Source organism: Schistocerca nitens, chromosome 1 (genome assembly GCF_023898315.1).
Source record: "Schistocerca nitens isolate TAMUIC-IGC-003100 chromosome 1, iqSchNite1.1, whole genome shotgun sequence".
Taxonomy (NCBI): domain Eukaryota; kingdom Metazoa; phylum Arthropoda; class Insecta; order Orthoptera; family Acrididae; genus Schistocerca; species Schistocerca nitens.
In genome coordinates this window covers 1,146,033,109-1,146,058,848 of record NC_064614.1, presented here as the reverse complement: position 1 = coordinate 1,146,058,848, position 25,740 = coordinate 1,146,033,109, and the positions used below count along the sequence as shown (strand labels likewise).

The following is a 25,740-nucleotide window of genomic DNA, read 5'->3' as shown; positions in this document are numbered from 1 at the left end:
TACCGCCGTGCGACCCTTAAAGTTTCCTTCCCAGCTGAACATGCGCGACCTCGTGCACATGAAGTTGAAACGTTCATACGTGAAGAAATTCGTTTAGATCCTAACCACGTTATCGGAATCCATTTTTCGATCACGAGTAGTGTCGTTCATATTAAAATGACAAACACCGAGGTGTGTGAAGATGTTATTCGCCGCCATGCCAATGGACTTAAGTTCAAATACTCTGATGGTCACGTCGGAGCTGTAACACTTGAACTCGCAGAGTACGGTCAACGCACGATTAGGGTGTTTGAACTACCTTTTGAAGTGCCGAAGGACGAAGTTGTCTCTGCGTTACAACCATACGGTAACGTCATCGGTTACGTAGAGGAAAATTGGCAAACCTTCACGACCTACCATGTCCTTAATGGTGTGCGTCAGGTCAAAATTGAACTGAAAAAACATATTCCATCATACCTGACCATTGGCGGGGTGCGAGCCATTGTCATGTACGACGGCCAACCCCGAACATGTGCGGGTTGTGGACAAGAAGGCCACGTCCGATCCGCCTGCATGCGACGCCGCCTGATCCAGACGCCCGTCGGCGAGGAAGCGTCCCCAGCAGTGATGACTCAGATCCCTGTCACATACGCCAAGGTTGCCCAGGAAGGTAGCACGTCTACACAGAGTCTTCCTGCTCCGTTGACGTCGTCTGATCAGGTAGATGCAACCGCTCCTGAGATTCCTTCTGAGGTGCCCCAGACGCCAGATCCTAACCTGCCGAATCATCGCAGCACTGTGACTGAAAATGCTACTGAGATGGATGTTGATCCGGGCGTGGTACCTACTTCTGCTTTCCTTCAGACTGGTCCAGAGTCAGACGAAAGCCACCCGCAATCGGACTCTGAACGACATGTTAGAAAACAAGGGTCGACACGAAAGAGAAAGAAACGTAGCCGTACACCCCCTGATGAATCCATTCTACGGATGGATACCAGGGATGCAGACCCGAAGATGGACGACAAACCGCTCTTTGATGACCAAAAGTCTGATGCGAAAGACCCGCCACAGGCGACCACTGGCAACGAACACCCCTCCTCACTGACGCCGTCGCCCCCACAGGTCGACGTTGAAGAGAGCCTGTCCGATGAGACGCAAACTACGTCTCCTCTCCACGTGGATGACGTGCACAGCCGATGCCCTACCGCAGTATCAGTCTCCTGGGCAGACGACGTGGAGATCGAAGGGACTGGGGTGGACGCTGCTGATGATGGGGCACCCCCATCGGTTGCGCCCGCGCCCGCAAACTCTCCACAATAGCAGCCTCTTCAGCGGACCGGCAAGATCGACGACCTCTCGCTCCTGAAGAAGAAGCCCCACCTGTGCCTGTGGGACTCCAACACCAGCATTATCGTGTCGCAACGATTAACCTCGCGACCATTCGTGCGCCCCACAAACTAGCGCTGCTCCGCGATATGATTTATGATGCGGACATAGATATTGCGCTTTTTCAGGAAGTGCATGTCGCCGATTTTTCACCACCACATGGCTTCACGGTGCATCTTTCTCCCGCTTCGGACACCGGTAGTGGTGTTGCCATCATCTTACGCGAAGGTCTTCCTGCCGAAGATGTCCTATACCTCCCCAGCGGCAGAGGTATGGCCCTTACTCTCTTTGGTGTACGCATCGTCAACATTTATGCGCCGTCGGGCTCCAGCTACCGTCGTGAACGCAATGCCTTCTTCGCGAATGAAGTCACACCCCTTTTTATGGGACCACACGATGACTGGGTCATGGGTGGAGACTTCAACTGCACCCAGCGACCTCAGGATCAATTGCCGCGTCACTCACCATGCGCAGCTCTGGAAACAGTCGTCACGCGGCTACAATTTGTCGACACGTGGAGACATGTTCACGGTGATCTTTTGGGCTTTACGTACTACACTGCGCACTCCTCTAGCCGACTGGATCGCATCTACATCTCGCGATCCCTAATTCAACACACTCGACAGGCTGAAATCTGGCCTGTTGCTTTCTCAGACCATGAGGCTTACTTCTGTGATGTTGTTCTCACAAGACAGGCAGTATGGCACGGACGTGGTTTATGGAAACTGAACACGGCACTTCTTAATTCACCTGACTGTCGACTTCTAATAGAAGACACTTGGATTACATGTAATAGACGCCGACCCACGTATCCGTCTACCATATCCTGGTGGATCCAGTGTGCAAAACCTGCTCTTCGAAAAACTTTAATCCGGTATGGCAAAGATGTTGTCGCCTGGAGGAAGAGCACTATGGACTTTTACTACAGGATCCTACGAGAATGCTCCAGGATGCCAGCCTCCCCTGAGCGCCATACAAGGATGAACCAAGCTAAGGCCCAAATCTCCAATCTCATGCGACGGCATTTGGAAGGAGCGATAGTACGATCTCGTACTGCTGATCACATGCCTCATGAACATCCGTCGATGTACCATATCATCCAAGAACGACAAAATCGACGCCGAAAATTGATTCACGTCCTAACGGATCAAGAAGGGCGGCGCTACGTAACCCAATCTGCAATAGGGAATGTGCTTCACGCCCACTACCGGCAGCTCTACGCCGCAATTCCACATTCCCCAGAGTTGATCGAGGAAGTCTCACAGCTCAACTTCGGTGGTATCCCAGGAGATGCGGCGATTGACTTGATGTCGGAGGTGACTGATGAGGAAGTCCGCGATGCGATCCGGGCAGGAACCATCAATCGCTCCCCAGGACCCGACGGTCTTCCCCTCGAATTTTATCGCACCTTCCGTGATTTGTTAGAGTCCACCTTCACCTCCATCTGTCGGGAACTGATGTCTCCGGAAGTACCCGTGCCGGACGCTTTCATGGAAGGAATTATTATTCCTGTACATAAACCGCACGGTGGCAACAATATCAGTGATTATCGGCCCCTCACCCTCCTTAACAGTGATATGAAAATCTTCACTCGCCTTTTGGCAGCACGACTTAAAAACGTTGCCCGATATGTTCTGTCGCCAGACCAAGCATCTTTGGGAGGAGATAATAATATTCGCACGGCTTTATGCCGCTACAGGGATATGATCGCCGTTACCCAGGCACAACGCCTCTCTGGGGCACTTGCGTCTTTGGACTTTAGTCAAGCTTTTGATAGGGTTGACCATTCGTTCCTTACGGCCGTTCTCCACCATATGGGTTTCCCAGTCGCCGTTATCACGGTAGTGATGCGCCTTCTGCGGGGTGCCTCATCCAGGATTATGTACAATGGCAGACTCACTCCACCGATAACAATAGGTCGATCTGTACGTCAAGGTTGCCCTCTATCAGCAATTTTGTACGCCTTTTCCTTGGAATCCTTGCTATGTGGACTAAGACAACGTTTGGTAGGTTTGTCCATAGATCGCTACCGATTCTGTTGCACGGCCTATGCTGACGATGTAGTCATCTGTTTACGTAATGCCGACGAGGTTCGAGCTGTTTTGACGTGGGTAGCGACTTATGGTGAGGCGTCGGGTAGCTCTTTAAACGTACGTAAGTCACAAGTTATGTTCATTGGCACGGGACTTCCCGTGGAGTGCGTTACACCTCTCACCATCGTTGATACCATTCGTTGTTTGGGAATAGATTTTTCATCTGATCTCCGGCGTTCAGCCACCATCAACTGCCGACGCCTCCTTTTAATGATCAGAGCAGGTCTTATGGACCATCGCCTTCGATTCCTAGATATTCTCCAACGAGCTCGATATGTCAATACATATATCGCATCCCGAGTTCCCCATGTAGCGCAAGTTCTACCTTTCCCGCTTACTGTGGCACGTCGCATGTTGGCAGCGATGGCATCTTTCGTCAGCTCTGGGATGTTGTTCAAAGTTAACTATACAACCCTTACTCTTCCCCGTGAACGAGGTGGGATAGGTCTGTTTCACGTGCCGGATAGAGCTCGCGCCCTATTTATCAGCTCCCAGATGACGGTATGGAACCGTTGCCCAACGAGCCTCACTGGTCTCCTCCTGTCGGCATACTCGCCGGTCTCACTGTCAGCCCCAGTGATGATCTCGGATGTTCCGGCCCAGTTCCATTATATCCGGTACTTCTTTCTGGAACTCAGTTATCTACGCCTCACCTTACCAAGACAGCTTTTACTCAAGACAAAGGCAGTATACAATGTCCTCCAATTAGGTCGTCCACCTAACCCGATTGAACAAAAGTTCCCCCAGGTTGACTGGCGTCATGTATGGCGCGCGGTGTTCGCCTGTTACCTTGACACGAATGTTCAATCTGTCTGGTACCTAACTGTCAATGGTAAGCAAATCAACCAATTTCGCCTTCATCGTATCCACCTCGCCCAATCACCTCTATGCTCCACGTGTGGAGTGCCAGACAATGATGAACATCGGTTTGTTTGCGGACCGGCGGCGGAGGTTTGGCACTTGGTTCGACGTATTGTGGCTTTTCTAACGCGGGACATTCCGGATCGGATTACTCCCCTTTCATTATTATTTCCGGAACGTGAATATTTTCCTCGGACAAAGACCAATGCTGTGAATTGGATTCGCGGACATGCCATTCACTACTTATTTGGACAAACTGTAGACTCTGCACTCGATTTTTGGACATACCTCAATGACCGTCATTATGTCGTTGTCCGTCACCCCAAATACAGACAATTTTTCTCGAACTTCCTTGGGAGTGCTTTCCACGAGCCGCCTCGCAGCTGGAATGTGTTAAGCCAAGAGAGAAGGTTTCCTGTTTGAAACAATGAACATTTCTGAACAATTGAACGGAACACATCAATTTCGAGAAGACGTGACTCAACATATTACCAGCGGGGCGCAGAAGGCCTCTAATCAAAAAAAAAAAAAAAAAAAAAAAAAAATTCAGAAAAAGGAAGATTTTGTTTTGTTTGTAAGGATAGCCCTAACCTTGATTTCCCATATTTCCCCTGGTACATAGGCAGCTCTATGGGGTAGGTTTAGTCAGGAGCCAACGCCTGAAGTGGCCCAGATTTTTTTGTTCTAGGATTAAAAGTGGCGGTGGCACTTGTTTTTTTTAGTAAAAAAAAAAAAAAAAAAAGCTTATAGTCGCCTGTTCGCGTCCAACGGTTTTTTTTTTTTTCCACAGTCGGTCTAAAGTTATGAGTCTGACTGAACATCAAAGATAATTCGCTTAAACAAAAAAAAAAAAAAAATCAAAAAAAAAAAAAAAAAGTGGCCGCGCGGTTCTGGCGCTGCAGTCTGGAACCGCGAGACCGCTACGGTCGCAGGTTCGAATCCTGCCTCGGGCATGGATGTGTGTGATGTCCTTAGGTTAGTTAGGTTTAACTAGTTCTAAGTTCTAGGGGACTAATGACCTCAGCAGTTGAGTCCCATAGTGCTCAGAGCCATTTGAACCATTTTTTATAAAAGTACGTAAGTTACACGATCAACTAATTATTATTACCTATAAGACGTAGTTCATGTTCTATAAGGACGTAAAAAATTCGCAATGACGTTTAGTTCTAATTATGTGCAAAGCAAACAACCAAACAAACAAAAAATAACAAAGAGACTACATCGGCTCCAAGTTTCTCTCTTACACATTCACTTATCTTTCTTTCCCAACAAATGCTACCAACACTACCGGTAATCCTATTATTTACTACTTCAGTTATGTACCAAAACTACAGACCCCATCTGTAGCGAATCAGCAGATATGTAATACATCTCATATTTGGTTTCTCAAATAAATATCTGAAGAACATTACGAAGAAATACTTGTAGCTCACTTGAGAGATTTAGATTCCAGGTTAATGTCGCTAGCTATGATTGAGTTTCAAAAGTTGGCTTACGTTTTGGCAGAACATTTGCAATTGCCTCACAGGTTTAGCAGAAGAAAGAAATAGGCAGGTAAACATTTCTATCAAAACCGTGTGAAGAAGCACCTAGGACTGTCTCAGAGAAAACGTCAGTCCATAAGTGTAATGCATTGTGTTAGGATGAAAATTTCTTTGATCATCTATTTTTTTATTATCTTGATGTGTAAACAGATTGATTTGTTTGTGAACCACAAAAAGATTTTCGCTGTTTAAAACCCTGTATTTTGTTACATATCCCTTACTAACTAGCACTTTTCTTAACCGCCTCAAGTGTTAGTCTTGGCAAATCTTTAGTTGCTGTGTTTCATTTTGGTTACAAATATTTATTTCATCATTTATACTAAACCAATGTCCAAGCAAAGGTTTTATGCAGTTATACCTTAATTCAAAATAACAACAAAACTTTTATACTAATTTTGGCCCACGTAGCGCACGTTAGAGGCCGTTCCCCTACTGATGGCTCTCGGTATCAACAAACTTCAGCAGCGAGATGTGTGTTTCTTGCCCCCAAGCAGAAATATTTTCAAACAATGTCGCCTGTCCCTACCCCTCCCCCCCCCCCCCCTTACTGTTCAATTATTGGCGATACGGATTCGAGAGAGTATCAGATTTTGTGGTCATGCCGGGCTTCAAATCCTGCTGATAGCATCAATCTCAAAAAGTTGATTACAATATTTTGAAACCCTAAGCGAAACAGAAAAATGATTACCCAAATACCGTAAGTAATACGAGACTCATTGATAAATAAACAAAGGGTTATGGGAATCTCCTTTGTATAGGCCCCAGATCGTGTAGGATTGGTTTACAATGATAAGTTCGGACAGTTGGCGAATGAGGCCGGTGTTTCTGGTTATCTAAGGAACGTCAGTCCACCATCCTAACCGGCCGATGTGACCGAGCGGTTGTAGGCGCTTCAGTCCGGAACCGCACTGCTGCTACGGTCGCAGGTTCGAATTCTGCCTCGGGATGGATGTGTGTGATGTCCTTAGGTTAGTTAGGTTTAAGTAATTCTAAGACTGGCGACCTCAGATGTTAAGTCCCGTAGTGCTTAGAGCCATTTGAACCATTTTTTTCACCATCCTACTGTTTCAAGTTATGGATAGGGAAGCTGGCCGAGGAAGGACAGACGGATGATTTGCGCCGTTCAGTGTACCATAAAGGTAAATAACGACGCTGCAATCTGACCAGTAATTGGAAGCTCCCCTGGTTTCCAAAATTTCAGGCGAGGATTAAGCTGATAACGGTACGAATGCGTATCAACCACGTTTCTAGCCCTTCCCACTTAAATCGAACAGGCATCAAGGTTAACTATTCTGCGACTGTCGGAAGAAAGTGGCATGAATTGTAAACCACTTGCTCTTTTCCTGCAATTTCTTCGAAGCACAGCCAAACCGCTTACTACGAAACCTTGTGAAAATGAAGATGTCCCATCCAGCAAGGACGTGTTAATGTGAAATTTGGTGTAGTGTCTATGGTTTCGTAAACATTAATCTCCAGCCGTATGTTCCCCTGTTTCTGCTGAGTTCTCTTTTATATGGTATTTTGTCTATAACCGATACTATTTCAAGATTGTTTAGCTGAAAGTATTGCTTCTGTGGTCAGTCCAAAATAATTTTAAATCATAGTGTTTATGATGTGATACCTCTGTGTGTACGGTTTACGTTTTTACGAAGCTGTCAACAGTATGCTTCAATAAACCAAAACCAAATTTAAAAAGAATAAAAGGAATCCACTAAGAGTACGACCAGAGCACACTGGGATTGCGACTACTCGGCCGGCCGTGTAACTCGTCGCAAATCGGCCGTCTGTCCCGCGAGGCCCCTAGCTAGCTTGTCTGTCTCCAGCGACAGCTGTGTCAGCACAGGTGCCCGGCGTCCTCGTAACTGTTTACGCCAGCCATTAAAGAGCGGGACACACGCCTCTACTGCTTGCTGCGCGTTCGCTCACAGCTGCCATAGCTCCAGCGGTTCTTGTGTCGTCTATCGTTTCCGATATTGTATGGAAAGAAAAGGTTGCTGTGGTTTGTTCAAAACTCTTAAATAAAGAAAAATATCGCTATCAAAATACACTACTGGCCTTTAAAATTGCTACACCACGAAGATGACGTGCTACAGACGCGAAATTAAACCGACAGGAAGAAGATGCTGCGATATGCAAATGATTAGCTTTTCAGAGCATTCGCACAAGGTTGGCGCCGGTGGCGACACCTACAACGTGCTGACATTAGAAAAGTTTCAACCGATTTCTCATACACAAACAGCACCTGATCAGCGTTGCCTGGTGAAACGTTGTGATGCCTCGTGTAAGGAGGAGAAATGCGTACCATCACGTTTCCGACCTTGGTAGAGGTCGGATTGTAGCCTATCGCGATTTCTGTTTATCGTATCGCCACATTGCTGCTCGCGTTGGTCGAGATCCAATGACTGTTAGCAGAATATGGAATCTGTGGGTTCAGGAGGGTAATACGGAACGCTTTGCTGGACCCCAACGGCCTCGTATCACTAGCAGTCGAGATGACAAGCATCTTATCCGCATGGCTGTAACGGATCGTGCAGCCACGTCTCGATCCCTGAGTCAACAGATGGGGACGTTTGCAAGACAACAACCAACTGCACGATCAGTTCAACGACGTTTGCAGCAGCATGAACTATCAGCTCAGGGACCATGGCTGCGGTTACCCTTGACGCTTCAACACAGACAGGAGCGCCTGCGATGGCGTACTCAACGACGAACCTAGGTGCACGAATGGCAAAACGTTATTTTTTTCGGATAAATCCAGGTTCTTTTTACAGCATCATGATGGTCGCATCCGTCTTTGGTGACATCGTGGTGAACGCACATTGGAATCGTGTATTCGTCATCGCCATACTGGCGTATCACCCGGCGTGATGGTATGGGGTGGCACTGGTTACACGTCTCGGTCACCTCTTGTTCGCATTGACGGTACTTTGAACAGTGGACGTTACATTTCAGATGTATTACGACCCGTGGCTCTACCCTTCACTCGATCCCTGCGAAACCCTACATTTCAGCAGGATAATGCACGATTGCATGTTGCAGCTCCTGTACGGGCCTTTCTGGGTGCAGAAAACGTTCGACTGCTGGCCTGGCCAGCACATTCTCCAGATCTCTCACAAACTGAAAACCTCTGGTCAATGATGGCCGAGCAACTGGCTCGTCACAATCCGCCAGTCACTACTCTCGATGAACCGTGGTATCGTGTTGAACCTGCATGGGCAGCTGTACCTGTACACGCCATCCAAGCTCTGTTTGACTCAATTCCCAGGCGTATCAAGGCCGTTATTACGGCCAGAGGTGGTTGTTCTGGGTACTGATTTCTCAGGATCTATGCACCCAAATTGCGTGAAAATGTAATCACATGCCAGTTCTAGTATAATATATTTGTCCAATGAATACCCGTTTATCATCTGCATTTCTTCTTGATGTAGCAATTTTAATGGCCAGTAGTGTATTTAGGTCCACTTTTATGTTAGATTATCTGATTGCTGCGCAGAAGACTCGGGTTCACTGTTTGATACACGCTGGGCCATTATCATCGTGGGGGAGCTGGGATACGCTGCGAAGCTTATGTTTTTGCGGTTATTCTCGGTAACGAACAAAGACATCGAGAAAACGGGAAGACGGCACTGCTCAATAAATTTCTAGAGAATATACCGTTAAAATTTGAGCAATTTTCTGCGGTTAATTACTTGCATATTCACTGTTGACGGCGAAAAAATGGCAAAAAAAAGCTTTTCTCGGGTTTTCTCAGCAACCGCCCATGAACTAAATGGTGCCCCGATAAGCCCCGTAAGACGCACCGTAGACGACATCTAATGTAAAAAGAACCAACCGATTTGTACCATTTGCCTTAACTGTTGGAAGTGTGTAGTATCCAAATTTTGTCACTGTACAGTAGGACAGTTACATTAAGCCGATTCTTCTGTTAGATATATACAAATGGTCCCTAGCCCAGGGGCTACCCAAAACACCTTCTAACACCAATAGAACACAATGAGCCCCGGAAAAATCCCTTCTTTATATGTGCCGTTTTGGAACGTACCGTTAGTGCATGCATTCGCATACGTACGGATACCACGGCATGACCAACGTCCTTGAAAAAGTGATCCACGGATGAATAAGTCAGCGACAGCTACTAGCCCTACATTGATTGAGGGGAGCAGCTAGCCAGGAACAGAACTTCAGCGCCAGTGAGTTCAGTTTTCTGTCACAATTCCTCTCATTCCTTGCGTTTATCTTGTCACTGTTTTCCGTAATTTGGCATACTTATTTTATTTCTACATCTGACCGGATGCCCTTCTTGCAGCCACAGTCGTCAGTTAACCGAAGTAAGGAAAGTGGTCTGTTTCTGGCTAATGTAAACTTTTTATGTGTGTTGTCGTATTTTATCTGGATGTGTATCGAATTATCTGAGGCGTAGATGGTTAACCGCCCCAGCATTGCTTGAATGCACGTCGTTATGCCACACCTCCCTGACTCGCACGTAAGCGCAATGCGTGAGAAGTTATTCGTGAATTTCGCAGTAATTTAACCATACGTCAGTCCCAAAATGGAAACCAGTAGCTGTGGGATTCAATAATGAACCTCTTAGAAAGTATTAGCATCATGCGCAAACAGTCTGAGTCCAAATCATCAAAGTTACTGCTTATGCCTGGGATTAAAATATAATCTCTTCTGTCTGACGTGTCGAACGTAGACATTAGGTTCGCCGACTAGACTGCTGCTACTCGGAAAGCTTAGTCTGTAGTCCAGTGGGCGCCATCGTGCGCTTCTCTTCCCCCTCTTTTTATTCCATACTCATTCAGAGAGACACCAATGCATACTGCACGTCGAAAAGAAATCTGCATTATCCACACGACCCAGATGCACTTTTGCTGGGGGGGAGACCGCGACAGACCAGCACCTATAACAAATTTAATGTACTTTCTTGTATTCGATGTGCTAGAATCGATGGAATAATTTATTTATTCTTTAATATGAAACAAAGGAATATCCTTTAGAGTGCTGCTTACTTCACACTCTTTCTTCCGTGTAGATGCATGTAAGGGCGCCGAAATTGTAGCTTGAATACGAATAATTACGAATAATAATCACTTATTATTTGTTGAATATAACTTTAAATATCACCGCCGGCCGTTGTGGCCGAGCACTTCTAGGCACTTCAGTCTGGAACCGCGCGACCGCTACGGTCGCAGGTTCCAATCCTGCCTCGGGCATGGATGTGTGTGATGTTCTTAGGTTAGTTAGGTTTAAGTAGTTCTAAGTTCTAGGGGACTGATGACCTCAGATGTTAAGTCCCATAGTGCTCAGAGCCATTTGAACCATTTTTTAAATATCAGCAAATATTTGTACAAGTGTCTTACATGTATCAGCAGCTTAATTCCGCTGGGAAGTGAAAGTTTGGATACTTGACGATTACGCGTCATGAGCGTGCTTTCATATGCATATTTGCTTCTTTCCTATTACCACCAGCAGTCTAAACTGTTTGTTATACGAAGTCTGGTTATTCCTGATGTGCACCGCGACATATTTCATCGCATTTTACGGCATTTTAACACCGTCAGCCGTCACCCAACTTATTAGTCTCATACAGCGATCTCTACGCCTAGTTTCACCGTAAGGGAAAAAAATAATGGTAACAACGCTCAGAATCAGCTTCAGCGAGGAATTTCTTCACATCCTCTCTTAACTGCAAACTACGAGGGCAGTTCAATAAGTAATGCAACACATTTTTTTTCTCGGCCAATTTTGGTTGAAAAAACCGGAAATATCTTGTGGAATATTTTCAAACATTCCCGCTTCGTCTCATATAGTTTCATTGACTTCCGACAGGTGGCAGCCCTGTACGGAGCTGTTAAAATGGCGTCTGTAACGGATGTGCGTTGCAAACAACGGGCAGTGATCGAGTTTCTTTTGGCGGAAAACCAGGGCATCTCAGATATTCATAGGCGCTTGCAGAATGTCTACGGTGATCTGGCAGTGGACAAAAGCACGGTGAGTCGTTGGGCAAAGCGTGTGTCATCATCGCCGCAAGGTCAAGCAGGACTGTCTGATCTCCCGCGTGCGGGCCGGCCGTGCACAGCCGTGACTCCTGCAATGGCGGAGCGTGCGAACACACTCGTTCGAGATGATCGACGGATCACCATCAAACAACTCAGTGCTCAACTTGACATCTCTGTTGGTAGTGCTGTCACAATTGTTCACCAGTTGGGATATTCAAAGGTTTGTTCCCGCTGGGTCCCTCGTTGTCTAACCGAACACCATAAAGAGCAAAGGAAAACCATCTGTGCGGAATTGCTTGCTCGTCATGTGGCTGAGGGTGACAATTTCTTGTCAAAGATTGTTACAGGCGATGAAACATGGGTTCATCACTTCGAACCTGAAACAAAACGGCAATCAATGGAGTGGCGCCACACCCACTCCACTACCAAGAAAAAGTTTAAAGCCATACCCTCAGCCGGTAAAGTCATGGTTACAGTCTTCTGGGACGCTGAAGGGGTTATTCTGTTCGATGTCCTTCCCCATGGTCAAACGATCAACTCTGAAGTGTATTGTGCTACTCTTCAGAAATTGAAGAAACGACTTCAGCGTGTTCGTAGGCACAAAAATCAGAACGAACTTCTCCTTCTTTATGACAACGCAAGACCTCACACAAGTCTTCGCACCCGAGAGGAGCTCACAAAACTTCAGTGGACTGTTCTTCCTCATGCACCCTACAGCCCCGATCTCGCACCGTCGGATTTCCATATGTTTGGCCCAATGAAGGACGCAATCCGTGGGACGCACTACGCGGATGATGAAGAAGTTATTGATGCAGTACGACGTTGGCTCCGACATCGACCAGTGGAATGGTACCGTGCAGGCATACAGGCCCTCATTTCAAGGTGGCGTAAGGCCGTAGCATTGAATGGAGATTACGTTGAAAAATAGTGTTGTGTAGCTAAAAGATTGGGGAATAACCTGGTGTATTTCAATGCTGAATAAAACAACCCCTGTTTCAGAAAAAAAATGTGTTGCATTACTTATTGAACTGCCCTCGTATACACGATCGTTTCGATTCCCGCTACAGCCTTTGTGATTTGTCCCACCCAAGAACAATTACAATTCTGAGACACAATGCTGTCTAGCATTCGATCTTTATGTTGATGTTATTTACGCGATAAAGAATCACGTACCTCACCAAGAACCCAATGAAAAATTTCAGGATTATCACCAGTAGCGCTTTATCAAGTATAGGACTTTCTAACTATAACTTAAGACTATAGCTTCAGTTAAGATGCGGTGTCAGAATTGGAATTCGAAGAACTTTGAACCATGCCAGTCCGGATTTTAAAATGGGGCCTAGATATCAGTGATCTCAGAGTGAATTCCTGTGTACTGTGAGTGTCTGCGGACAGATTTGCTCCTCTTGCTCTGTATGGAGTATTTTGCCGTAGATTGTACGTGTACCACTGAGACTATACCGTTATAAATTGCTCAAAAAAGCGTAGTTGAAGGACTTATTACTGCCTGTTGATGACTAGCAAAATTTATAATCTTATTTTGTTATACTAAATTAACTGTTGTCAGATATTTCAAGTCTTTCCTGCAATCATTCTGGGAACCTTGTCTTGCTGCTACGCTGCTACCCTTTTCTTGAGGATCCCCTGCAAGGGAACACCTCAAGCACCAAGTTTTTACACCAATTCATCCTCAAAAGTGAGTATTTCTCCTACCAAGGAGAGTCCGGAAATTTTGGCCTTGATAATATTCACATGTTCGTCATTAAACTACGTTCGACAGCCGTTCCATATTTTACATGTACACTCTGTAGTTTTTAAGAAAGCTGGCATAATAGATTTCTATGTCAGTCAGATCCCAACTTCGGTGCGCTAGTAGCCGCGGCATCATGCTGGAGATTTGCAGGTTTCGTCTCAAGCCCGTAACACATCCCGATCCAGACCAAACGTCTTTTTTTTCTCGTGTTAAAAATACAGGGTTTTCATAAGTATTGTCCGCAGCTCGTGGTCTTGCGGTAGCGTTCACACTTCCCGCGCACGGGGTCCCGGGTTCGATTCCCGGCGGGGTCAGGGATTTTTCCTGCCTCGAGATGACTGGTTGTTGTTGTGTCGTTTTCATCATCATCATTCATCCCCATTACGGTCGGAGGAAGGCAATGGCAAACCACCTCCACTAGGACCTTGCCTAGTACAGCGGTGCTGGTCTCCCGCATCGTCCCCTACGCTCCTCGGACTATGGGACTTCATCATTATCATAAATACTTCCACAAACTTTGAAAGAACTCGTTTAACTACAATATACTGATTATAATGAATTGTTCGAATGGAATGGAAACCGGTAGATGTGATGTAGGTGTACTAAAAAACAAATGATTACAATTTCAGAAAAATTGGATGATTTATTCAAGAGAATGAGTTCCGGAAATCGAACAACTCAATAATGCGTTGGTCCACCTCTGGCAGTTATGCAAGTAGTTATACGGCTTGGCATTGATTGATAGAGTTGTTGGATGTCCTCCTGAGGGATATCGGGCCAAATTCTGTCCATCTGGCGCGTTACGTCGTCAAAATACCGAGATGGTTGGGGGCACTGCCCATACTGTTCCATACGTTCTCAATTGGGGAGATCCGACGGCCGGGCTGGTCATGGTAGACTTTGACAAGCAAGAAGACAAGCGATAGAAAGTCTCGTCGTGTGCGTCAGGGCATTATCTTGCTGAAATGTAAGCCCCGTATGGCTTGCCATGAAGGGAAACAAAACGGGTCGTAGAATGTCGTAGACGTGCCGCTGTGTTGTAAAGGTGCCGCGGATGACAACCAAAGGGGTCCTGCTATGAACAGAAATGACACCCGAGACCATCCCTCCTGGTTGTCGCCCACCATACTGCTCGACATCCGGGGGCAATGGCATGAGGTGCCATTTCTTTTCGTAGCAATTCCAGGGCATAGCCGACCATAAGCTGTATGCGAGAATCCGGCCGGCTCGGTTTACTTGCCGCGCGGGACGGCCGCGCCGTCTAGGGGCGTCTTGTCACGGTCCGCTCGGCTCTCTCCGATGGAGGTTCGAGTCCTCCTTCGGGCATGGGTGTGTGTGTTGTCCTTAGCGTAAGATAGTTTAAGTTATATTAAGTAGTGCGTAATATTAGAGACCGATGACCTCAGCAGTTCGGTCCCATTAGACCTCGTAAGTAGGCCGTTTAGGTTTTTATGTTGGTAACGCCACGTAGCGCTCTGTATGAAAATCACTGGTTGTGCTGTGTTCAGTCTGTGGCTGGGTGGCATTGTTGGAATATCTGCTATTGTAGCGGTGGGCAGTTGGATACGAACAGCGCGTAGCGTTGCGCAGTTGGAAGTGAGCCGCCAGCAGTGGTGGATGTGGGGAGAGATGTTAGAATTTTGAGAGCGTACGGATCTGGACGTGTGTCCATCAGAAAGAGTAAATTTGTATGTGATGACTTTTGAACATTATTAAGGTAAATACATTGTTTGATCTGTATGTAGATCTTTAATTTGCTAACTATGCCTATCAGTAGTTAGTGCCCTCAGTAGTTAGAATCTTTTATTCAGCTGGCAGTATTGGCGCACGCTGTATTGCAGTAGTTTGAGTAACGAAGATTTTTGTGAGGTAAGTGATTCATGAAAGGTATAGGTTATTGTTAGGCAGGGCCATTCTTTTGTGGGGATTATTGAAAGACAGATTGCGTTGCGCTAAAAAAATATTGTGTACCAGTTTAGTGATGATCAGAATAAGTAAAGAGAGAAATGTCTGAGTACGTTCTGTTTTGCTCAGCTGTTTGAAAATCAAATAACGTAAGAGGTTCATCAGCACAGTAATTCATTAATTTTTCTAAGGGGAGGTTTCAACCTTATCACAAATTTCCAAATTTTCAGTTCACCTCGCAAAGTCCAAGTCCGTCGAACAGGTGGTCGTGCCCATAAAAGCCGCATCGCAAGATCTAAGGGTCGCCGGCCGCTGTGGCTGAGCGATTCTAGGCGCTTCAGTCCGGAACCGCACTGCTGCTACGGTCGCAGGTTCGAATCCTGCCTCAGGCATGAATTAGTGTGATGTCCTTAGGTTAGTTAGGTTTAAGTAGTTCCAAATCTAGGGGACTGATGACCGCAAATGTTAAGTCCCATAGTGCTTAGAGCCATTTGAACTATTTGAGCCGGCCGCGGTGGTCTCGCGGTTAAGGCGCTCAGTCCGGAACCGCGCTACTGCCACGGTCGCAGGTTCGAATCCTGCCTCGGGCATGGATGTGTGTGATGTCCTTAGGTTAGTTAGGTTTAAGTAGTTCTAAGTTCTAGGGGACTGATGACCATCGATGTTAAGTCCCATAGTGCTCAGAGCCATTTGAACCATTTTGATCTGAGGGTCGACCGGCACCTATATGCTGAGTCGGAAGGAACTGGCTGAAGCCACGCTGTCTTACACGATATTAGGCGACGTGTTCTCAGCTTACAACGCTGTTCTCGGTGAGAACTCCATGATCTGCGCGCCGATGGAGGTGGGGGCACGCAAATCCAGTCGCGTGTACCGATATCGGAATCGATAGACACAGCAGATTCCTTACATCAGAGTATTTACATCTCTACTTTACAAGCCAAATTACGGTGTGTGGCGGAGGATATTTCTGGTATCACAGCCTTCGCCCCCTCCACTTCCCTCTTCCATCGTGAACGGTGGGCGGGAAGAATGTTCATCAGCAAACCTCTGTGTGACCTCTAAATTCTGCGATTTTCTCATAGTGATCATTTCGTGAGACATATGCGAGAGGAAGTTATGTGTTTCTCTACTCTTCCTCGAAGGTACGCTCTCGTAATTTCAACAGTAATCTCCTCCGTGAGTCTCAACACCTCTCTCGCAGTGTCTGCCACTGGAGTGTGCTGGGCATCACCGCACCGATGTCGTGCCGACTAATCGATCCCATGGCGAAACGCGCCTCTTCTCGTTGAATCTTTTATAGATTGTAAGGGCACAAACTCGACAAATGTCCATACCCTGATGAGCCAAAACATTTTGACCATTGCTCACGGAGACGTTGGACGGCGGCTGAGCCGCGCGGGATTAGTCGAGCGGTCTCGGGCGCTGCAGTCATGGACTGTGCGGCTGGTCCCGGCGGAGGTTCGAGTCCCCCCTCGGGCCTGGGTGTGTGTGTTTGTCCTTTGGATAATTTAGGTTAAGTAGTGTGTACGCTTAGGGACTGATGACCTTAGCAGTTAAGTCCCATAAGACTTCACACACATTTGAACATTTTGACGCTGGCTGGTGGGGTTTCGGGCACGCGACGTGGTAACAAAAGTATGTAAGGGGAGCCGACACGGACGGAGGATCACCCTAGCGAAGGTCTGGGCTGCAAATGGGGAAATCCATTAAAATAAGCGACTTAGACAAAGGGAAGATTATTATTACGCAGAGCCTAGGAACGAATATATACAAAACGGCTAAGCTGGTTGAATGTTCACGGCTACTGTCCTGAGCGTCTAGAGACGGAGGGAGAAGGAAAGTGAAATTAGCACTAAGCGCTAAGTGGTTGGACGTCCACGACGCTTCACTGAATGTGTGGTTCGCACACTTTTCTACTCTGTAAAGTAGGAAAAACGGTGATGTGTGGCATCTCTGCCGAAATAGCATAATGCTGGTGCATGCACAGTTGTTTAGTAGCACACCGCCCATTGTACATTGTTGAAAATAGAGCTCTCTAGCAGACAACCTCTATGCGTTCACATGTTGATCTAACGACATCGTCAATCACGATTGCAGTGAGCACGGGACCATTGGTATTTGACCAACGATCAACAGAAACGTGTCGGCTCTTCGCGTGAATCACATTTTTGCTACACAAGGTCGATGGTCGTCTCGTAAATGACGCCATCGAGGTGAAGGGCGGCTAGAATCGTGCAGGACGCCACGGGCGCAGGCTGGTGAGAGCAGTATTATGCTACAGGAGACATTCTCCTGCGCTTGCATCGGACCTGTGGTGGAAATCGAAGTCACACTGACAGCTACGAACCATCTGCATCCCTTCATGCTTGTTGTTTTCACCTACGGCGATGTCACCTTTCAGCAGGATAATTGTCCGTTTCTCGGAGACAGAACCGGGCTATAGTGGTGTGACGAGTGTTATAGTGAACTCACGTTGACGTCTCGGCGACCAAATTCGCCTGATGTAAATCCTATTGAACCCGGCCGGGTCGCTGTCGGGTGCCATCACCGCGTACGGAAATCAGCGGCCCGTTATTTACGCTGATTACATGACCTGTGCGTGGACATTTAACGCCACATACTTCCATAAACCTACCAACAGACTTTCGGATCACTGGTAGGCAGAGTCAGTGATATGTTTCGTGCCAAAAGTGGATAAACAGGCTTTTAAACAGATGGTCACAATGTTTTGGTTCATCAGTGTATAGAAATATGTCGATAACTTCTTCGGTTTTTAATTTCTAACGAAAGAACATTCTGCGAAGTTCTCTTATCGGAGAATCAAGACGAATGTTTAAACTTTTCTTCGATTGGTTCTACAGGCATGCACTCGTCGGTCCATGGCCTCTCGCGCCCTTTCAAACACGCCGCAACATTGTCATGTGTAAGTATACTTGCAGGGCCAACTGAAGAGCCAAAGAAACTGGTACAGTGCCTAATATCGTGAAGGGTCCCCGCGAGCAAGCAGAAGTGCCACAGCACGACGTGGCATCGACTCGACTAATGTCTGGAATAGTTCAAAATGGTTCAAATGGCTCTGAGCACTATGGGACTCAACTGCTGAGGTCATTAGTCCCCTAGAACTTAGAACTAGTTAAACCTAACTAACCTAAGGACATCACAAACATCCATGCCCGAGGCAGGATTCGAACCTGCGACCGTAGCGGTCTTGGGTTCCAGACTGCAGCGCCTTTAACCGCACGGCCACTTCGGCCGGCCGTCTGGAATAGTGCCAGAGGCAACTGACACTATGGATCCCGCAAGGCTGTCCATAAATCCGTAAGAATACGAAGAGGTGAACATCGCTTCTGAACAGCACGTTACAAGGCATCCCAGATATGCTCAATAATATTCATGCCTGGGGACCTTGGTGGCCAACGGAAGTATTTCATTTCAGAAGAGTGTTCCTGGAGCCACTCTGTAGCAGTTCTGGACGTGTGAGGTGTCACATTGACCTGCTGGAAATGCCCAACTCCGTCGTAATGCGCAATGGACAGGAATGGATGCAGGTGATCAGACAGGATGCTTACGTACGTCTCACCTGTCAGAGTCGTACCTAGACGTATCGGGGGGGGGGGGGGGGGGCTATATCACTCCACACTCCCAACACCATTACGGAGCCTCCACCATCTTGAACAGTCTCCTGCTAACAGGCAGGGTCCATGAATTCATGTCGTTGTCTCCATTAACGTCTACGTCTATGCGCTCAACACAATTTGAAACGAGTCTCGTCCGACCAGGTAACATGTTTCTAGTCATCAACAGACCATAATCGGTGTTGACGGGCCCAGGCAAGACGTAAAGTTTTGTGTCGTGCATTCATCAAGGGCACACGAGTGGGCCTTCGGCTCCGAAAGCCCATATCGATGATGTTTCGTTGGATAGTTCGCACGCTGACATTTGTTGATGGCCTAGCATTGAAATCTGCAGCAATTTGCGGAAGGGTTGCACCTCTGTCACGTTGAACGATTCTCTTCAGTCCAGTTGCACCCGTTCTTGCAGGATCTTTTTCTGGCCGCAGCGATGCCGGAGATGTGATGTTTTACCTGATTCCCTATATACACGGTGCGCTCGTGGGCCTACTATAACACCACGTTCAAACTCACTTAAATCTTGATAAGCAGCCATTGTAGGAGTAGTAACCGATCTATCAACTGCACCAGACACTTGTTGTCTTACATAGGCGTTGCCGATCGCAGCGCAGTATTCTGCCTGTTTACATATCTCTGTATTTGATTACGCATGCCTATACCAGCTTCTTTAGCGCATTAGTGTATGGTAAGAGAGTGCTGCACGTCGTCCTCGTAGCAGTACCCTGTATCGTGTTCTGGAAGAAGATGTGGACCCGCCTGGTGTTCAGATACAATTCCAGCCCATACACTCTAGCACCGATCTTCTCTAACCACACTGCCCCACGAGAATTTTCTCCCACCCACAAGTGATGTGGCTATGCATGCCTGCAAACAAGCAAATGATAGACATCTTTGACAATTTCGCAAAAACTTCTTCGATCGATAACTCAGACACGAAGGTTTTCCAAGTTTATGTTTATTATTACTATTGTCTTGTTTTAGAGTGAAAAATAGACTTCAAATTTTTGCAAAAGTATTTCCGTCACATCATGTATTTTTGTACATGATATTAAGCCATTCAGTCTCATAAATATTTGTATTCGTTTAACGGAGAAGAATGAAATGAATAAGAACTTATAACGACATAAATACTAATTTTGATATTATTCACGATTTCTTCCACATCGAATGAATACACCTGGCTTATGTTGGGAAGCTGATGATGTAGCACAAACACATGATTCAGTCATTATCAAAAATAAACTTTCGTTAAAGTTCGTGTGTTGATTCCAATTTGGGTCATCAAATTGTGAAGTAAGAAGCCTTCAGCCCCCCGTTATTGAACTCGTCCGCCAAGGCCATTCTAGTCATTAGGACTTTTGTGAGACAGTAAATGTCTGTGTCGATAGTCTTTAAACTACAGAATATCGAGCTAACAGCTGAAACGAATAATTTCTGGGCGAAATTTCACCTACATTCGTTTTCCGCAATTAGCTATCTGCTGTGTCGGCTTCTCATAAGCTGTAGGAGTTCACATTGTGGCGATAGTCAACTTGCTAATACTTTACAGTCCAAGCTATTGAACTGCACTCGATATCTTCAACCAAGCAGATACTCCACGTTGATGACGACGACCCATAATTTTAGAATGACGATTTTAGTTCAGTGTAATCCCGAAAGTAGAGGGAACAGATATATCGATACATACAACGTTGTTCCCTTTAGCGAAGCCAACATATAACATATCTGACGACTAGGTAAACCAACCTTAGAACTGAAACTGTTCCTTCTGCAGAACTGCTCAATTCCATAGGCAGTTTTTAATTCAAAAAAACTGGCATCATGGGAACTTACGAAAGCTAAAATGTTGACTTTCATAGTTAATTTTATTTTTCAGCAGAATCCTCTGTAATGTAAAAGACGAATACGTGTATCTGAACCATCAGATTTAAATATATCACACTATAGTATTTACTAATTATTAAATGGCTGTGCTAGACCTACAAAGTGAATGAGTGATGGGTGGGGTAAATTACCTAAGAAGTGACCTTAAGTGTTTTCGGGTCCACTGTAGATGTTTGAAGCCAGGTGATAAGTGATGGTAAGCAAAATGACAATTCATTTGCTGCACTGATAATAGTCTTAACATTTTTATCCCCTAAGGTATTGAGTCAAAACTGAATTTTTACAGAAATGTTTGTACTTTATTTTAATGTTATTTCAAAGTTCTTGCATAAGGTCGTACAAGAATGTGGAGCTTCTTGTAGTGTTGAAAGGACGTCTACATCCGTTTACGACGTTCTAGAGGTTTTATTTTTGCTATTGTTGCTTGGCCGTTTACGCCATTATCAAGAACAAATAATTGATGCCATGTCACGGTGTACATATAGCGAAGAAGCATCAAGGTTACCTCTATTTACAGCCTAGAGCTGTGCCATGACAAACCACCATTTATTAGAGATCGATAATGGCGAAAACACTGAAACTGAATTAGCAAAAATGAAACCATTAACAGCCATATACGGAATATGACGTCTTTTCAACACTATATAGAGGCTTTAGGGCTACTTGAACAGAATTTAACGTTTTCTAATTACAATTTTTTTCTAAAAATGGGACGATGAGTGTACTAGACGCTAGTATGAAGCCTCAGTATTTGTCTCAACCATGTTACCTCTGCTTCGATTCCAAAGTAGGTCAAATATGATTGGTGTTAAAAAATACCTATTCGCAAATCAAAAACCGACAGTCGCTCGCTACGAGCTTGCAAAATACTCATGCCTTTTGTATCCACTGCTTGCCGAAAAACTTTTTCGATTATGTCCACTGGCTCCGACAATAATTTGGACGCATTTAGACTCACTAGTTTCATTACCTCGTAAAAAAAGTGTGGAACATTGAGTCAACCGAATAACTGTCTCTTCTCAACGTGACGCTACCACGACAGCGCCATAAAGGTAAACAGTGGTACAATAAATGTTAATTAACCTACGAAAAGAACAAATTACGTAGTCACTAATCTGATTATTTTGTCGCGTCATTTGTAAATTGGTTGCCATAATGTGTGTTTTTCAGTTTCTATGTAAAATAATGCTACAAATATCTTATTATTCTCAAACATTGATCTATGTTGCTGTGAAATTAAATTCCTTGATCATGTTAAGTTAATTATTGGCCGGTGTGTGTGTGTGGGGGGGAGTGTCTGTTGTGAAATGGGAATCCTTTCAGTTAAGTTTTTGTATTTGGAATGTAACTTCAAGTGTTAAGAATGCTAATATGTTTATGTTTTGCAGTGATTTTGCGCATCTAAACTGGAGCATTTCACGAAAGGAGTTTACAGTCCATATCTCATAAATCTTAGTTGCGTAAATATCTAGACACAAGATATTGAAACACTCGAAACTTGTAATGGATTTTAAATTTATACATACATAGTTTGTTATTCAGTGGTATGATGTATTTGTAATTTGGTTTTAAGAATCTAGATATTAACCTTAAATCCAGTTTCCAATACTTTCATGCTTGTGAAATAATTTCGATTAGATATAAGAGACTTAAAAAGTGTAGGAAATATTGATGATTTTTCATCTTCTGTCCTCTTTGTACCACTTTTCATCCGGTTTGCAATCATTTTTGCATATGTATTAGATGTACATCATTCTCATCTTGTCTACATGTCTTCTTCCCTCTGCTCGCTGCATATAATGTTCACTAACATTCTCCTTTTTCAGGTACTAACCCACAGTCAGTGAGTTACAGCTGAAACATGTTTTTAAACTGTAGGTTTTCCATATCCACCTCTCCCTTTTTTGAGTATTTTCTGTTGAGTGGCGAACGACAGCTGCAGCGAACACCAATGCCATCGTAAGGTTTCTACACCGAAATGGAAGAGAAGTAAGCAACAAATTGATTAAACTCAACTTCCAGTTAACTTCCGTAATATTTCAATGATTCCCTTCTTTGACAGATTTCTAAGGTGAATAAAATATTTATGGAATACTGTCTAAACAATGCGAGGGCAATTATTTATAATTACAGATCTGATATTTTCTCGGTAATGAGAAAACAAATAAGTCTATATCGTCCTGATTTGTGACCAATAGATTCATCGAGTAATGTAGTGGAAATGTGTTACATTTATTTAAAAATGTATGTGTAGAGTATGTGAATAGTGTTATCAATTTTGTGAGTAATGTAATTTTCCTTGTCTAAGCTTTGAAGTTTAAATGCACAATATGCTATTTTTGAATATACTCTGACATAGTTCCTATATCAGAACTACTCAAGTTGCAGTATTTCAATGATCGAACTAGTGCCGCAGATCAAGAAGACAGCAAAAGAGTTTCAGTTGTTGAACTTTTTTTTTTTTTTTTTGAATGTTTGAGCTAATAATCGCAACTATAGTGAGCGTGATCAAAGTATTCGATTCCTACAGAGTTTGAGTTACATGTTTCCTAATTATACAAGTGAAATAAAAGAGACTGAGTCAGCGGTCCCTGCTGATAGATTTAGGCAACCTGCAACATCCTCGAAACTCGCGCTTGAGATTTTCATATTCCCTAACTATCTACGAACAAAAACTTTATGTATGAAATGTAAGTTAGTAAAATTTTTTATTGGGACACATTTTTGCTGGAGGCCGCGGTTTACGATTTATCCAAGAAAACCAAGTGCGAAGGACACTTTTGTACGTTTTTCTTCAATAATTTGAAAACTACGTCCTCTAGCGAAAATATATCCAAGTAAAAAATCCAACTAAAATTTTTTACAAAAAGGGGGTGTTCATTTTTCTGTACGACTAATACTTTGCGGATAAAGAGCGAGAGAATATGAAAATCTAGTATGTGGTTTTAGAAGGTGTTTTGGGTTGCATAAAACCCTTGGGTAGGGGCAGTTGTATCACGTTTTACTCGTATATTTGTTCCATATAACGGAGAGGTATTCTTAACTTCTCTAGGTGTCTCTCAATACTAACGCTCACGTACCTTCTACGAACACAAGTGTTCGATTTTTAAAGTTCAGCGAGAGGTCAGACACAACAGTTGATTTTAAGAATCCACAGTGAGTGGATAGAGAACTTTACGTGATACGTTCGTAACAAGTAACTGGTTGTATTTCTCTTGTACTTTTTGATATTGTTATAGCTGTTTATGTTTAAGAGTGGTTGTGCCTTTTTGTCTCTTCTGAGCTTTTAGTTCTGACGATAACTCAGTAAGAGTGGAAATTGATTAACTGTCATAAATCTGGCAAATATCATCGACAAGTCTGCGAGTAAAAGGATGTTTACCGAATAGATAGCTTTATCCAGTCAGATAATGTGAAATTTTAGTTAGCGAACAGTGGAGGAGCGCGATGTTTCGACGGGGAAATAGATGTCGGAGGAGAAGAAGAATATAGGAAGAGTTGGGGAGGTTGGAACTAACTTGCTTTTATTTTATTTCGAGTTGGGAGTGACATCTGTAGTGTGCGCCGTAGCCAGTAGAATCAGTATTGTACTTATCCAACCCTAAAATATAAACGTGTTTAGGAAACATGCTCCAACAGATTTTCGGTAACAGAAGTACACAAGATGTAGAATTTCAGAAGACGAAATTGAGTCGGTGGTCCAGGAACCTGCAAACGAGTTGGAAAGATGAAACATTATTTATTTTTATTTTGCGTGCTGCAGCTGTAGCTAGCGCCGCCGCAAGTAAGCTGCTCCGCAACGGATTGCGTTAGCGGACAGTGGAGCAGCGTAATATTTCGACGGAGAAGTAGTCATCGTAGGACAAGAAGGGTGTAGGCGGTTTGGGAAGGCTCGTGCTTTATTTGGGGTGAGGGAAGACAACAGCCGCGGTGTGTGCCGCGGCCGGCAGTCGCTGGGCACGGGGGCCAGCGGCGGCGGCGCCGGCAGCGCAGTCGCGGGAAGCGGCGGTACTCACGCACGAAGATGTTGGAGACGAGCGTGGCGGGAAGGCAGACGACGACGACGAGCAGGTCGGCAGCGGCCAGGTTGGCGATGAAGAGGTTGGTGACGGTGCGCATGCGCGGCGACCGCCACACGACCGCGATGACACAGCAGTTGCCGACGAGCCCGAGCAGGAAGACGAGCGAGTAGGCGGCGCAGTAGACGGCCGTCATGGCGGCCGAGTGCCGGTACACGAGGTCGTCGGGCAGCATGGGCCAGGGCCCGGCGGCCGCCGCCATCACGGCCGAGGAGGCGTTGGGCGGCCCGCCCCCGCCGCCCCCGGCCGCCGCGGCCGCGCCCGGCCCGGCCCCGGCGGCGGCCGCCGTCGCGTTGTGTCGCGCCGCTGCCACGACGGCGCCGCCGGCTGAAGGCCCGCTGACGCTGCCGTCCATCGCGAGAGGCGGCGCGCCCGGCACTGAAGCCCGCCGCCCGCCGCTCCCGGAGGCCGAGCCACCGCCGCCGCCGCCGCCGCCCCCGCGCACGCGCAGCGCCGCCTCGGCCCGGGCGGGCGGCCGCTACGCGCCGGGGCTGCGGTACGCAAGCCCGCCGAGGTTGTCACAGCGCAGTTACCGAGCACGCACCGACCCGCGCCACGGAAACTGCGTAACGCCCACACTCCCTGCACAACGGAAACTTCTCCTTTTTTTTTTTTTAAT

At 45.8% G+C, this 25,740-nt stretch overlaps 1 protein-coding gene across 1 annotated transcript in view; it reads right to left on the bottom strand.

Annotated features, from left to right (window-relative positions):
• The window catches only part of LOC126232704 (neuropeptide SIFamide receptor-like), a 290,527-nt gene extending 265,231 nt beyond the window's left edge, over positions 1 to 25,296 (bottom strand). Inside the window, exon 1 of the mRNA XM_049942814.1 lies at positions 25,059 to 25,296. Coding sequence (XP_049798771.1) covers positions 25,059 to 25,296 — 238 coding nt within the window. The remainder of the gene's footprint in view (positions 1 to 25,058) is intronic.
• Positions 25,297 to 25,740: the final 444 nt, after the last annotated feature.